We start from the raw sequence: 15836 nt of genomic DNA on the forward strand, positions 1-15836 counted from the left end.
TGAAAACTAATAGATGTGGCAATCACTTTGACATCGTGTGGTTTCATCTTTAAAAGGGGACAAACCTCTGGACAGACTGCATGATGTGTCTCCAGAATTAAGGACAATCAAGAAAACCATGGCATTCTTAGACATAAGAACCTCAGGCTCCCTGACCAAACAAAATAGGTTCCTATATTGCTTCCTTAAAGGTTAAGGATAGGATGTGAAATGCTTCAGAGCCCTAACACAGCATGAAAACAGCTCTCCTTCCTCAGGAGTTACTGTAGAGTTTCTAGTGAAGGGATATACAAAACTCTAGGTAGAGCTTTAACCTTAACATCATTTTTTGGCACGCAAGGAAGTCAAAAGGATAATTCTGTTCCAGTACGTGAGAACCCTACTAACGATGACATCGCTTGTAAACCACTTATTCTTTTGGCTGAAGCCAAGGGCACCAGAAAGAGGGTTTCAAAGAAAGAGCCTTGAGAGAAGGGCCTCTAAGGTGTCATAAGACCACATCCAGGTTCCATAAAGAGGTTTAAAAAAAAAAAAAAATTTTTTTTAAGAACTTTCGGCATTTCCAGTTGAAATGAGCGACCAACTTCACCTAAAACAAACATCCTTGAAAAATCCAATCCAGTATGCCTTAAAGCAGGAGCCAACATGGATTTATAACCTTTGATGGAGGCAACAGGTAAACCTTTAGCATATCTTAAGAAGTGCAGAAACTTGATTACATTACCATTGCTGGTGAGAAGACATGGAATGCCCTTGGACTTGCACCAAGAACTATAAGGCTCCCACTGTTTCTGATGTAATGTATTGGTGGACTTTCTCCTTGCAGTGAGGATAGAGTCCTTAGACGACTTAAAAAACCTCTAGCTCTGCGGAGCTTGTCGACAGTTTCCAAGTGGTTAGAAGAAGCATGCTGATATTTCTGTGCAGCCTCCCTCTCCCTGACTATTGAAGTAGATTTGTCCAAAATGGTAACTGTCTAGGAACTCCTATTTACACCCTAGAAGGTCTGTGAGCTAATGCCTCCTAGGCCACCAAGGCATGAATTGAATTATGGTGGTGTTCCAGGATTCCCTCAATTCTTGAGCACTTTCTTCAACAGTGGAAATGGAAAGAATACAATTACAAATAGGTCTGCCCAGTCTAAAGTCATATCAACTACTGCCCAGGCTAGAGAGTTTGGAACTGGTGAGACATACAATAGGAGATGATGATTCATCTTCACTGTGAAGAGATCAGTGGGAGGTTGGCCAAACTCCCTCCAAATTGCCTCACACACTGTCACTGTGGGAGAGTACCTGCCCCAGACGACCTGGCAAGTCTGCCAGAACCTACAATTGAGGGCCTCAGAACCAGAAGGTTGCAAACGCCACTTTTTAAAAAATGAGTAAATTGACCTTAAAGTCTAGCATTCATTGCTCTGCTTCTAAGAAAGATATTGACTTAAACTAAGTTTCATATGAAAGCCCTACTCTTTAGAAATTTTTTGTGAAAATTTGAAAAAAATTGTAGGGTGCGCTTGCGCGCTAGCACTCAAAATGTCCGCCTAACCCCTCACATTTGTTTATATTCTGGTCATAACCAGCACTTAAACCATAATTAAATGTGTAAAATGATAATAAAGTGTTATTATATTCGTGTTATAACAACAATGAATGTAATAATGATAATAATTATAATAATGATAATAATAATAATAATAATAATAATAATAATAATAATAATAAAAATGATATTGATCAGTAATCAATATAGTGTGATGGAAAATAATAATAATAATAATAAAATAATATTAGTAATAACGATGCTGACGATGGTAACCTTCCATCATCATAATGTTTAACCATTAAAACGGCTGGCCTACATTACGTGCAGGCACGAGTTTGTCTGTACACCGAGAAACATATTCTTGGCCTGCATCATGCAGTAATTTACATTATTTTTTTTCCATGACGTTTCATTCCTTGTCCTTTTCCTTCCTCTTGGCCGTTGCACGACATCACAGTGATCACTTTCACTATCAGAGGAAGACATAATGGCGCTAAATAAGGGATAATAATAAAAAAAAAAACAAATCACAACACTACGGACATTCAATTTCGCCGCGAAAATCACTAGACTGGGAATGTGAACAATAGCAGAGATGTAAACTGCGTGGTAATTGGCCGACACTTACGAGCCCCTTATGCGGGAAAATGCTGATTGGCCTAGAACTGAATACCCGTTTAGTGACGCGCGCTCTCATTGGCTCGCTCTGAGCTGCTGCACATGCAACCTTCTGGTTGTAACTGAGCTCTCATGAGGCTGTAAGCTCCGCGCGACACCACGTTCATTCATATAGCTAAAATCGATAATTCCTACTGTTCCATTAGGGATTTCGACCTTACTGAAATGGCTGAATAGCATAGAAATGCCACGAATAGACAGAGGAAACTTTGCCACATTTACTGGTATGCCTAACTCCAAATCGGTGGGGGTGGCGTTTACAACCTTCTGGTTCTGAGGCCCTCAATTGTGGTAGTAAAGTTTGGGTTTGTATGATGAAATATGGTTTGTGTGAATCGATTGTTTCGTTTTTTGTTGTTGTGATGTTTTTTTTATTATGTTTCTTTTGTGTTTTTTTATGAATGTCTGATGTATGTTTTCAAGTTCTTTTTTTCTTTTCTATTTGCAGTTTCTTGAGTGTGATAGGGTAGAGTAATTGGCTTCCCTTCACCTGAACTGGAAGAGGCTTTACCTGGAATAGGATATCGACACTGGGCAACTACCATAGCAGTCAAACAGTTGGTGTGACCGAACCATTTTCAAGTTCCAAAGAGTGGGAGTTATTAAATGTCAGTTACTTATGACAATGACTGTCTTAAATAGGATCGGGGTTAGAGAAAGTACTTTATCATCTGTAGGCTGAATTTATTGTGAATGAGATCTCAGATTTTCGTTTGGAAGGAAAGGAGGGAGATTGTGCAGAAAAAGACTGCAGAAAGAAATTCCAAAGTAATTTCTGCCCTCAGTTTGGATGTCATAGCTAAAATAAGCTCCTTAGTGATCCCCAAATTGTGTGTTGACTTTCGTGATTATCTTGGATTATTCCGAGATGAAGTGCTGAGAAAGATAAGGAACTTGAATGGGATATATGCCAGAGTTGGATTATTTGTTGATAATATGTTGACCACTGATAGTATTAAGTTAGGTTAAGTTAAGTATAGGAAGATTGTTTTGGTAAACTTTAGTGGTAAGTAGGAAATAAGTCAGGTTAAGTACTGAAAGATGATAATTGCTAAACTGTGGCAAATGTAAATAAAATTAGGATAAGGTTATGTTTGAAGGTCTTCAGGCCACTGTAATATTAAGGTTAATAAATTAGGATAGGTGTAAAGAGTTTTCTTTAACCTCTGAATCTGTTCCCATCATCCTGCACCAATTTTGTGTTAAATGAAAAAAAAAAGCCCCTCCACAATAATTTGGCGCCCAATGTGGGGCTCTTTGATATTAAAGTAACAGTGGGGTGCATAATTGGAGATGGCAGAGGGAGCAGGTTTAGAAGGTGTTGGGTCACGTGAAGGGGGAGCAGGGTTGGACGCAGAGGTTGGATAGGGTGATGTGCATGATGGTCAGCATGCAGGATAAACTGGAGGAAGCCCAGGTAAGGGAAAGTAATTTGGTTATTGAATGGATGCAATAGATAAGGTGTGTGAGATGGCAAAGAAAGTGTCTGGAGTGGCTAGGACTGAGCTTGGTGTTGGGAAGGGAAGTGAAGATGCTGAGGCAAAAGGTGCAAAGGAAAAAATCCCTACAAAAGGGAAGGAGTTGTTAAGAAAGAGTAAGGGAGGACTTGCCTTTGATGAGGGCAGTGTGAGTGAAACGGATGAAAGTGATAGGGAAGACAGTAGTAAGAAAAAAGAGGGAAGGAAGAAGAAAACACAAAAGGGGAGAGGTGTGAGGAAAGAGGAATTGAGTTCCTGGATTTTGAGGTATAGTTTGGACTCAGAAGTTAAGGAGCAGAAGAAGATTGAAAGTGGTAGTAGCAGCAGTAGTAGTAGTAGTAGTGAAGGTCTGAGTGAGGCAGAAGAGAAAAAGGCCAAAACGATGTTCCTGAGGGAGGTTCCCTGGATTGAGAAGTTTAACATCAGGAAGGGAAGACACAAATATGAGTTTTTCAATGAATATGAGAAGTATTGTAGGCAAAAGTATGGGGAGAATGAAAGTGTGTGGATGAAGCAGCTGGGAGAGTTCTTGGATGGGCGGTTGAAGATGTGCTATAGGAGTATGTGTGAGGGTGAACCAGAGTATGAGTCCATGAAGAATAGAGTGATTAAGCAGGTGAAGAGAATGAAAGGAAGTGTTGTGTACAAGAAGGATGATAGGTTTGAGGAGGCCAACATGAAGGCTGGAGAGGAAGTGGGCTTGTATGCTCATAGGCTGGAAGCACTGGCCAGAAGAAAGTATGGAGAGGTAAGAATTGAGAAAACAAACACCTCATGTGGGAGTTCTTGGCCACTATCCCTGAGAAGATTAGGGTAATTTTAAATGAGAAGAAAAAAGATTGGAAGTGGTGGTCGGGAAAGAGCTCAAATTAGGAGGATGTTTTAGAGATCCCAGAAGACATGAGAGTAGATGAGGATGAACCAAAGGAGATGTACACTGGGTTTGAGGTGGTAAATGGAAGGACATATAAGGACGCTTTGGTGAGTGAGGAGCTAAGTGTAATGCGAGCCTTGTTGGAGGATTGTACGAAAGACCGGATAGAAAGAGGAAGAAAGAATGTGCAAGTGAATGTGGGGAATAGCGGGAAAAGGAGCTCAAGCAGAAGCCGAGAGAGGTTTAGGAGTGGAGGTGTGGGTAGAGCAAATGGGAATATGAGGGAGAGGCAGATGGGAGTGAGTAGTAGTAGTAAGGGGTGTTTCAGGAGTGGAAGGACTGGTCATGTGAAAGCATATTGCAGATGGGCCAATGGCGAGTGTTTCGGCTGTGGAAAGGGAGGGCATCTGTTGAGGGATTGCCCACATGCGAAAGAGTTGAAGTGTTTTGGCTGTGGAAAGATAGGGAATCGAGTGAGAGACTGCCAGAGTGGAAGGAGAGCAGGGGTAAATGGAAGTCATTGTGGAAACTGTGGAATGAACATGTAAGAACCCTCAGAGTAAGTGTGAAGGACGTGGAATGGAGGGTCATGTGAAGGAAGTCTGCCATACCAAATCCCAACCTCAGGGAAACTAAGTGTGAAGGGGGTTTACCATGGTGAGCCCTCTGGTATGGAAGTGGAAGATGAAAGTAAGGAAGGATGTTTGGTTAGTGGAAGAGACAGGTGTATGTGTGTACACAGGAGAGCAAATGCAATGACTGTGGGAGTAGATGTCAGTGGAGGACAGTATTGTGGTTTGGTTGACACTGGAGGACAAATATCGTTGGTGAACACACGTGTGATTAAGGATGGTGAGAGAGTGAACTGGAACGTTAAAAGGAGAGTGGTGAATGTGTCAATAAGAGGTATAGCAGGAAGATTGGTTGGATGGGAGGAAGTGAGGTTGAAGGTAAGGTTGGGAGAATTTCAGGTGGAAGCTTGTTTTGTGTACTGGGAGATGAGCAGATGCCATGTTGTTTTCTGTTTGGGATAGATTTCTTGAGGAAGAATGGATTGGTAGTGGATGTTGGGACAGGAATTTGTAATAAGGAAGATTCAAACTTAGGTGGTGAATATGGCCAGGTCTGTGGGACAGGAGTTTGTAATAAGGAAGATTCAAACTGAGGTGGTGAATATGGCCAGGTCTGTGGGAATGATTGATTGGAGTCTGAGTGAAGAGGAGGCTGTAGTGGAGTTGGACAAGTGTGAGAATGAATTGTTGACAGCGGAGGATGGTGAGGAGATGCAGCGGAAGTGTTTTGTGGTGAGTGACTTGAGGTGTATTAGACAGGGAGTACCTGGAAGAAGATGGCCTTTGTTGTTGAGTAAATGGATGCAGTTTGCCGACAGATTTGTGCTGTGTGAAGGAGTGATGTATTTTTCGAGAGAGAAGATGGGAGAGTTGATGTATGTTCCAGTGTTCTCGATGAGCAGTGCAGTAAGGATGTGCATGTTAGTCCATGAGAAATATGGACATATGGGGAAGTTTAAGTTGATCGAGTTTATGAAAGAGTGGATGTTTTCCCCGTATCTGAGGAAAATTTGTACGGATGTGGCAGTCACATGCAAAGAATGTCAGAAGGGAAAGTATCAGAGAGTGTATGCTAGCCCGCCTGTTTTGAAGTTGAGTATGAAAGAACCATTTGAGTTAATAGTGATTGATTGTGTGGCTTTGCCGGTAATTGCAAAAGGAAACGTAGGAGTGATTGTTATGGTTGATCATGAGAATAAGTTTGTAAGTTGTGCAGCTGTGAAGAATAAAACTAGTGAGAATGTTGCAAGAGTGGTCAGTATGGTCTTGTTGCCTGCGTGTGTGAGAAAGCTGGCAAGAATGTCAAGTGATAATGGGCCAGAGTTTGTTGGTAGACCGTTTGGGCAAATGTTGAAAGAATAGGGTATCGAGCATGTAGTAACAACTCCATACGTGCCGAGTGCGAATGGGTTGGTGGAACGAATCATAAGGACTCTGAGTGAGATGTTACGAATGTTGACTGATAGAGAATGAATGGGATTTGTTGTTAGGAAGAGTGGTAGTGATGTATAATGGGTCAGTATATAAAAACACTGGCATAACTCCGAGTGAGTATGTAACGAATTATGAGAGGTATGTGAAAGCGAGGTTGGATTTGAATGAAGACAAGCAGGACGTGTGGAGGCAGGCAAATAAAAGGTTTGAGAGTTTCAGAGTGGGTGATAGGGTGTTGAAGGAAGTTGTTGAGAAGGGAAGATTGATAGTGAAAAGTATGAAGGTCCGTATGTAGTGAAAACAGTTTGGTCTAATGGATTGAGTTATGTGCTTGAAGATGGGAATGAAGAGGGAAATATAAGGGTAATACGAGTGTATTATAATCAGCTGAGAAGATGGAGAGAACCACCTAAATACATAACAGAGCATCCCATTAGGAAGTTATTAAGGGAGGAAAGGGAAAAGGAAAGTGAAGAAATAGAAGAAGATATAAACTGGGGAGATAAACAGCTAGTGTTGGTGGAACATAAGAGAAAGCCTAAAAGGAGGTGTAGAAAGAGTAAGGGTACAGTTACTGAGTTGTTTGCAGAGTACCTGAGATGGGTTGTTTGATTTTGAGGAGTTTGAGAAGCCAGTAGGCACAAGAAATGAGAATACCCTTGCGGTGTTGTTTGGTGGTGGTGAGAACGAGGGTGTAATTGATTTGGAAGGATTTGAGCGGGATGTGGAAGGAGTGAACTTGGTGAGTACAAGGAATGTGGACGAGGATATACGCAAGAGTTGGGTGAATTGAAAACAACACCAAATCGTGAGGAAGACGGGTACGTATGGTGTGTGTGTGTGAGTTTCCTTTGAGTGAAAGTGTTGAAAGAGTGAGTGTGAGTGAAAGAGAGTTAACAGTGCAGGAGAGTGTAAGTGGAGGAGTTTTGGATAGCTTGAGGCAGAGTGTGGAAGAAATAAATGAGACTATGGAAGAGATAATGGCAGCCATGTCAGGTGCGAGTGAAGTTGGAGCTGACGTAAGGCCACAGTAAAACCCCCATATTCGCGGTATCACTATTTGCGGACTCACCTATTCGCGGATTTCTGTGGAACATATATACACTTATTCGCACAAAATTCGCCCATTCGTGGTATTTTTCACTGAGAAATATTCTCTAATTACTGTACTGTATTTTCATATTTTCATGACTAAATGCACTTTTTGTGATAAAACTATTAAAATACTCAGTTATAAGCATTTTTAGTTTTTTTTTTTGTGTTTAATCTATCAAAATAGCCAGTTCTAACTGTTGTTAGAGGGGGGTTTTAAGTATTCGTGGATTTTAGCTATTCGCGAGGAGTGCAGTACTCATCCCTGCAAATACGGGGGGTTTACTGAACAGAGCTTGGGGTAAGTAGTCCAAAACCAAGGCTAGGTGAGTCTAGTGTGGTTGGAGTGGAAGTGAATGAAGAAGAGGTGATGCTTGAGAGGCCATGGACCCGAAGTCAAGGTCCAGTTCAGAGTATGAGTGGGTGGTATGAAAGGGATTTAAAGAAAAGGAAACGAGATTTCCTTTATTTTAGTAAGGGGGAGTGTGGTAGGCTAAGTTTGGGTTTGTATGATAAAAGATGATTTGTGTGAATTGATTGTTTCGTTTTTGTTGTTGCGATGTTATGTTTGCTTTGCGTTTTTGTTATGAGTATCTGATGTATGTTTCATGTTTTTTCTTTTCTATTTGCAGTTTGCTAGAGTGTGATAGGGTGGAGTAACTGGCTTCCCTTCACCTGAAATGGAAGAGGCTTTACCTGGAATAGGAAATCGACATTGGGCAACTACCAAAGCAGTACTAATTTTCAATAATAATAATAATAATAATAATAATAATAATAATAATAATAATAATAATAATATAATAATAATAATAATAATAATAATAATAATAATAATACTGTAATAGGTATCAAGACCTGGAAATCAAAATAAGAAGGATACGGAATATGCCAGTGGAAATTGTACCCATAATCATAGGAACACTAGGCACGATCTCAAGATCCCTGAAAAATAATCTGGAAAAACTAAATGTCGAGGTAGCTCCAGGACTCATAAAGAAAAGTGTGCTACTAGAAACAGCAAACATAGTGAGAAAAGTGATGGACTCCTCAGGAGGCAGGATGCAACCCGGAACCCCACTATAAAAACCACTCAGTCGAATAGGATGACTGACAGACAAAAGAAAAAAATATATATATACATATATATATATATATATATATATATATATATGATTATTATAACTTTTGATTATTATAACTTTTGTGATTCATTTATCACACATTACCACAGGTGAAAAATAAGAAACTGTTCTTGTAGTATATATATTTGTGACTTCTCATACTCTGTATCAGTCCTTCGTCAATGGCTTGGAAATAAAGTCGAAACCGGTCAGGACCTACACCCCGTTTCTTATTTTTCACCTGTGGTAATGTGTGATAAATGAATCACGTACAAAAGTGATAATAATCATCAATGGATACCACGCGCTCCTTCCGATCTTTCTGTGTTCTTTTCCCCAGCTTGGAATATGCCGTCAGAGAATTTGCCGACGCCCTCACTCAAGCTCATACCAACAAGGAACACCTGCGGTTTTTACGTGAATGTCGGGATGAACAAGTGATACCAAGATCGATGATAACCAATTCCTTGCTGAAATTAGAAGACCAACCCTTCGGTAAAATACAACGTGCCATATTGGAAAAACATCAACATCAAAACATTTGAAACCAAAAAGAATTTTGAAGATCTCACGAGGAAAAGACGACATTTTGAAGCCTCAATACCACCAGATTGGAGAGATTCCCTACGTGAATATTGTCATGTGAAGATGAGGAATCAAGTATATCGGAAACTGAAACGTAAACACGATAATAAAATGAAACTGTTGATTGAAAGAAGCCCTTGGACCAACAACGCTAATCATGAATGTGTCGTCAACTTATCAAACAAACAGCTGGATAGAAATGTAACTAGTGCCTTAGGCTACGGTTTAAACTTTGCTTTATCTCCTGGCGGAAGGAACAGTGTGGAAATAACTAAAGGACTGTGTAATTTGGAAAAATATAGTGATTTAACGAATGAAGAAGTGAACAGTGTTAAGGGAGTGATTTATGGAAGTATGAAAAAATCAGACACCACAAACGTCCCCAAAAGATTTATGGTTGCTATCAATGAACTGAAAAAAAGATAAAAATATACACATGACAAAAGCAGATAAATCAGGCGCTCTTGTAATTTTAAATAAAAGTGAATATATAGAAAAAATGCAAAATCATTTAGGTGATGATAGCACATATAAAGAAATAAATAAGAACCTGATAGACAATGTGAATAGTGGTTTCAATAAGAAAGTGAAAAACCTGTTAAAAGGTAACGAAAGCCTTATAAAGAAGTTGTGTGTGACCTCTCCATCGCTACCATACATGTATGGTACAATAAAAACTCACAAAGCAAATTTTCCTGCCAGGCCAATTATCAGTTCAGTTGGTTCCGCATCATACAAGCTAGCGAAGTACTTAGTAGATATTCTCAACCCATTAGTAGGTACCAACTCAAATGCAAATATCAAGAATAATGTGGACCTCATAAATAAACTAAATAGTGTAGAGATTAATAGTGAATCCAGGCTTGTAAGTTTTGATGTAGTATCACTATTCACAAAGGTGCCAATAGATGATCTGATGGCGTTTTTATCTGAATTGTTAGAGAACACACAGCTGGATATCCCATTTTCTAAAAGTACTTTAACTGAACTGATTAAATTATGTGTAAAAGATTGTAAATTTGAATTTAATGGTAAATTTTACTCGCAAAATTTTGGTATGGCAATGGGAAACCCTCTATCCCGAGTGTTAAGTAACATCTATATGAAATTGTTTGAAAAGAAGATATTAAGCAACATAATCCCACGTAATGTAACATGGTTTAGGTATGTTGACGACTTAATTTGTGTATGGCCAGGGAACCAAGATGTAAATAACTTTTTTCCAAGTTAAATCAATTAGTACCATCAATTAAATTCACGATGGAAATGGAAAATGATGGGTGCTTACCGTTTTTGGATGTCCTCATATGAAGAAATAGTAGTGGGTTTAAATATAGTGTGTATAGAAAACCCACTAATATTTCTTCCTATGTGCATTTCTATTCTGGACAAAGCAATAAAGTTAAAAAGTCAGTGTTTTCATCTATGTTTTTAAGAGCATTACGGGTATGTAGCCCTGAATATATTGATGATGAAATTGATAAGATTAGGAATGCAGGCAAGAAATTGAAATATCCTGATAGTGTATTAAACAGTGCATTTGAAGCGGCAAAAAGACTATGTATCAAAACCAGAAAGAACCTTACAACACAAAAAATTTGCTTGTTTTGCCTTATAATAATAATATGAAAGATATCCTCATCTTCTTAAAAATTTTGGTGTTAATGAAAATGTATTTAAGAACAATACAACAATGAAAAATGTACTTATCAAGAACTCCCCTGACAATACTAAAGTGGTATATTTGTGTATATAAAACTGGGAAGGGCAAAAGGATTGTAAGAACATCATTGAATCTTGTGACAACTTTTATATTAAACTTGGCCAAACAAAAGAAATTTGTAAATTGAAAGCACTGGAAAAAGAATTGAACAGCATAAGAAATGTGTGAGATATGCACAAGGTGGGAACAGTGGTATATTTTTGTACATGTTAGACACCGGCCTGGAGTGGGGAGAACAATCATGCTATCAACTGGGAAGGGGCAAAAGGATTTGTATATTCTAATAATGCACTGGAAAGGAACATCATTGAATCTAGCTTTATAAAAGAAAGTTACAACCATAATATGAATATCAGTCAAGGGATGTATAAACTTGATCCTTTAATATCAAAAGAAATTTGTAAATTGTTTAAACTTTAAGGTAGGCAGTAGAGATGTATAAAAAAGGAAAAATAGGATTATCATATTTGTAAACATATTTCTAAGTACAGCTTTTAACCTTCTTGGGTAGTAATGTTAATGAGCATTTCCAAACTGCCCGCCATGTATCCGTGACACCTGTCATTTCTGGTGTGGATCTGTGGAAATCGGGGCGTATGGTCTGTTTATCATTTTCCAAGACATTTTCATAAATCTCTCCAATTGTCCCTGGGAGAGTATATTGTGATTTTTATGCCAAATGAGTATTTTTTAGCGTGTTAATCCTTGGGGGCAACACTATCCTAGTTAGATTCATCGCTAAAACTACCCTTTCCCAACCAGCCTGCAAAAAGCCATCCACATTTGGGGATATAGTAGTCTTTGCTGCAACTGGGGAGACCAAGGTCTTTCTGTAATCGATGTTGCACGGTGTGTATGCAGATCAGGGTTTTGAGACTTCAAAAGCTGGCATACTGTTCTTGTAACAATCCTTTTAAAATGTTTGTTCTTTTTAGACTTCTCATACTCAGTGATGAATCAAGGTCTGTCTCCATTGCACCACAATGGCTTTTAAATAAAGCATTCTTGCAATAGCTGACATTGACTTGCCAGTTTTCCAAACCTTTCTTAACCAAGGATATGGGAGGAAGTTTTAGCTCATAATTCATTAGCTCAGTGATACAAGAGCGCAAATGTCAAATGACCTACACGACCCCATTTCTTATTTTTTCATTAGAAACTCATGGTAAGGTGAACAGCGAGACAATACAGGTATACTTCTAAGTGGAAAATGTGCTTATTATTATATATATATATATATATATATATATATATATATATATATATATATATATATATATATATATATATATATATATATATATATATATATATATATATATATATATATATATATATATATATATATATATATATATATATATATATATATATATACATATATATACATATATATATATATATATATATATATATATATATATATATATATATACATATATACATATATATATATATATATATATATATATATATATATATATATATATATATATATATATATATATATATATATATATATATATATATATATATAATATATATATATATATATATATATATATATATATATAAATATGCATATTTTATATCATATAGCGGTAATATATATATATATCATTTATCACTTATATATATTCATATATATATCTCCATTATATATATATATATTTATATATATACATTTATAGCTTATGATATATAAATATATATATATATATATATATATATATATATATATATATATATATATATATATATATATATATATATATATATATATATATATATATATATATACATATATATATATATATATATATATATATATATATATATATATATATATATATATATATATATATATATATATATATATATATATATATATATATATATATATATATATATATATATATATATATATATATATATATATATATATATATATATATATATATATATATATATATATATATATATATATATATATATATATATATATATATATATATATATATATATATATATATATATATATATATATATATATATATATATATATATATATATATATATATATATATATATATATATATATATATATATATATATATATATATATATATATATATATATATATATATATATATATATATATATATATATATATATATATATATATATATATATATATATATATATATATATATATATATATATATATATATATATATATATATATATATATATATATATATATATATATATATATATATATATATATATATATATATATATATATATATATATATATATATATATATATATATATATATATATATATATATATATATATATATATATATACATACATATATATATACATATATATATATATATATATATATATATATATATATATATATATAGATATATATATATATACATACATATATATATATATATATATATATATGTATATATATAATATATATACTGTAATTACAATATTTATATATATATATTCTATAGTAAGTAAACTGTAATTACAAAAAGTTTAAACAAACAAATTTCCCCATCTTTTTTCCTGAGTCTCCGAGCTCACGGGGAGGGCAAACCTGTCAACTATGTCAAATTACTCTAGATGTTACCACAACATGATCAGATCAACTTCTCTTTTCCTCTTCCTTCCTTTCTCTCTCTCTTGCCATAGGGTAGGATGTGAGAGATAAATAGATAGACAGATAAATAGATAACATATAAATTTTGTAGAGAAATCGATTAATATTCCTCAAGAGATTAAAGAGATAAACTCTCTCTCTCTCTCTCTCAGAAAAATAACAAATTTTGTAAAGAGAAGTGGATTAACATTCCTCGCTCCCTCTCAGGAAAAAATAACATAGATTTTGTAAAGAGAAATGGATTAACATTCCTCAAGAGATTAGAGAGATAAACTCACTCCCCTCTCTCTCTCTCTCTCTCTCTCTCTCTCTCTCTGAGGAAAAATACCATATAAATTTTGTAAAAAGAAATGGATTAACATTCCTAAAGAGATGAAAGAGATAAATCTCTCTCTCTCTCTCAGGAAAAAATAACATATACATTTTGTAAAGAGAAATGGATTGACATTCCTCAAGAGATTAAAGAGATAAACTCTCTCAAGAAAAATAACATATAAATTTTGTAAAGAGAAATGGATTAACATTCCTCAAGAGATTAGAGATAAACTCGCTCTCTCTCTGGAAAAAATAACCGATAAATTTTGTAAAGAGAAATGTACTAACATTCCTCAAGAGATTAAAGAAACAAACTCTCCCTCTCCGGCCCTGCCAGTAACAGGCTGGCTTAGTTTGTCGTAGTGGTAACTCTCTCTCTCTCTCTCTCTCTCTCTCTTTTTGGCTGGAAGGGTTATTATTAAGCGTACCAATGTTCAAGATGACTTTGAAATGATATTAATAATATAATTCCAAAGATTAATACAGTAATAATAGGATAATAATTTAAGGTATATTTGATGTAGGATGATACTTGAAGTATACATTTGGTATTTGAACTTTCAAGATAGGCCGTTATAAGCATTTTTAGAGGGGGGGGGGGTTCTAAGTATTCACGGATTTTAACCATTCGTGGGGGTCTGGAACACATCCCCTGTGAATATGGGAGGTTTACTTAATAACTGTTCTATGCGACAGCAATCTAACTCTGTCCATGGAGGACCAAAACGCAAAGGCAGGAGACAGCTGGCACAGTCCTAGAACATCCTGGGATGTTAGTCCTTCTCTGGAAACACCCAGGACTACCAGGCCTGTCGGCAAGGATGCCGGGGGACAGGACAAGGCTGCGTTCGAGGAGAGGCCAAGGGACGAGGGAACACTGTCCCTGCCAATGCACTAGACACATACGATGCAAACGACTCAAACAGATACAATTCAGTACTAGATTTAACCGAATCAAACGATTGCAAAAAATCTAGCCTACTACCCTGCAGCTGATGTTTGGGTGTAGAAGGATCTATATTTACTAAAGAAGAAATTATAGACTTATCTCTAACTTCTTGACCAGGTAATGATTCTAAAGAAATCCTAGATTCAAGACTGTTCTTCTACTCAGGTCCTAAGTCTATCTTTCTCTTCTAACTCGGCAATTAATATCTCTATCTCTCCCAAAGAACAATTCTGCAATGATCACAAAGTTGTCAGAATTGTAAGTCACCAATCAACGATCCATGCAAGTCAATGTGTATGTACACTCGGCAAGGAAAGTGAGGATACAGTTTTTTTAATCTTCGGACATATACTGCTAATTAATGAGACATCTGGCAACTTTAGAAGGGTGAGGAGCTTCAGTCTTAATGTGTTTGCTTTTTGCTTGACCTCCTATAACTTTCAATCATATTCTATGGTTCTGATATCATTGATACTTAAATGCAGTAGTAAGCTTTACAGTATTCGTTCAAGTTGTAATTTGCAGCGACAGTTCTGAGCAAAATAAACATTTTTCGACATATCCTGCCCACTAGCCTTACACAAATGAATTTATGACACCACAATGAACGGAATGCTTGCGTAATCGGAAACGCGATCTTCCATAATGAAATCAAGAGTTAAATTTGAGCAATGTCCAACGAAAAACACGGGGAACAATAAAGGAACGAATGCAATGTTATGATAGAGAGAGAGAGAGAGAGAGAGAGAGAGAGAGAGAGAGAGAGAGAGAGAGAGAGAGAGA

At 35.8% G+C, this 15836-nt stretch overlaps 2 protein-coding genes across 5 annotated transcripts in view; one reads left to right on the forward strand and one right to left on the reverse strand.

Moving 5' to 3' along the window:
• LOC136835073 (ankyrin-1-like) overlaps window positions 1-3935 on the forward strand; it is a 92590-nt gene extending 88655 nt beyond the window's left edge. Inside the window, exon 7 of the mRNA XM_067098245.1 lies at window positions 2672-3935. Coding sequence (XP_066954346.1) covers window positions 2672-2679 — 8 coding nt within the window. The 3' untranslated portion in view covers window positions 2680-3935. The remainder of the gene's footprint in view (window positions 1-2671) is intronic.
• Window positions 1-15836, reverse strand: part of AdSL (adenylosuccinate lyase) — a 184864-nt gene that overhangs the window by 89587 nt on the left and 79441 nt on the right. The gene's annotated exons all lie outside the window — the stretch shown is intronic.

The sequence above is a fragment of the Macrobrachium rosenbergii genome, chromosome 54, assembly GCF_040412425.1.
Source record: "Macrobrachium rosenbergii isolate ZJJX-2024 chromosome 54, ASM4041242v1, whole genome shotgun sequence".
Lineage (NCBI taxonomy): Eukaryota > Metazoa > Arthropoda > Malacostraca > Decapoda > Palaemonidae > Macrobrachium > Macrobrachium rosenbergii.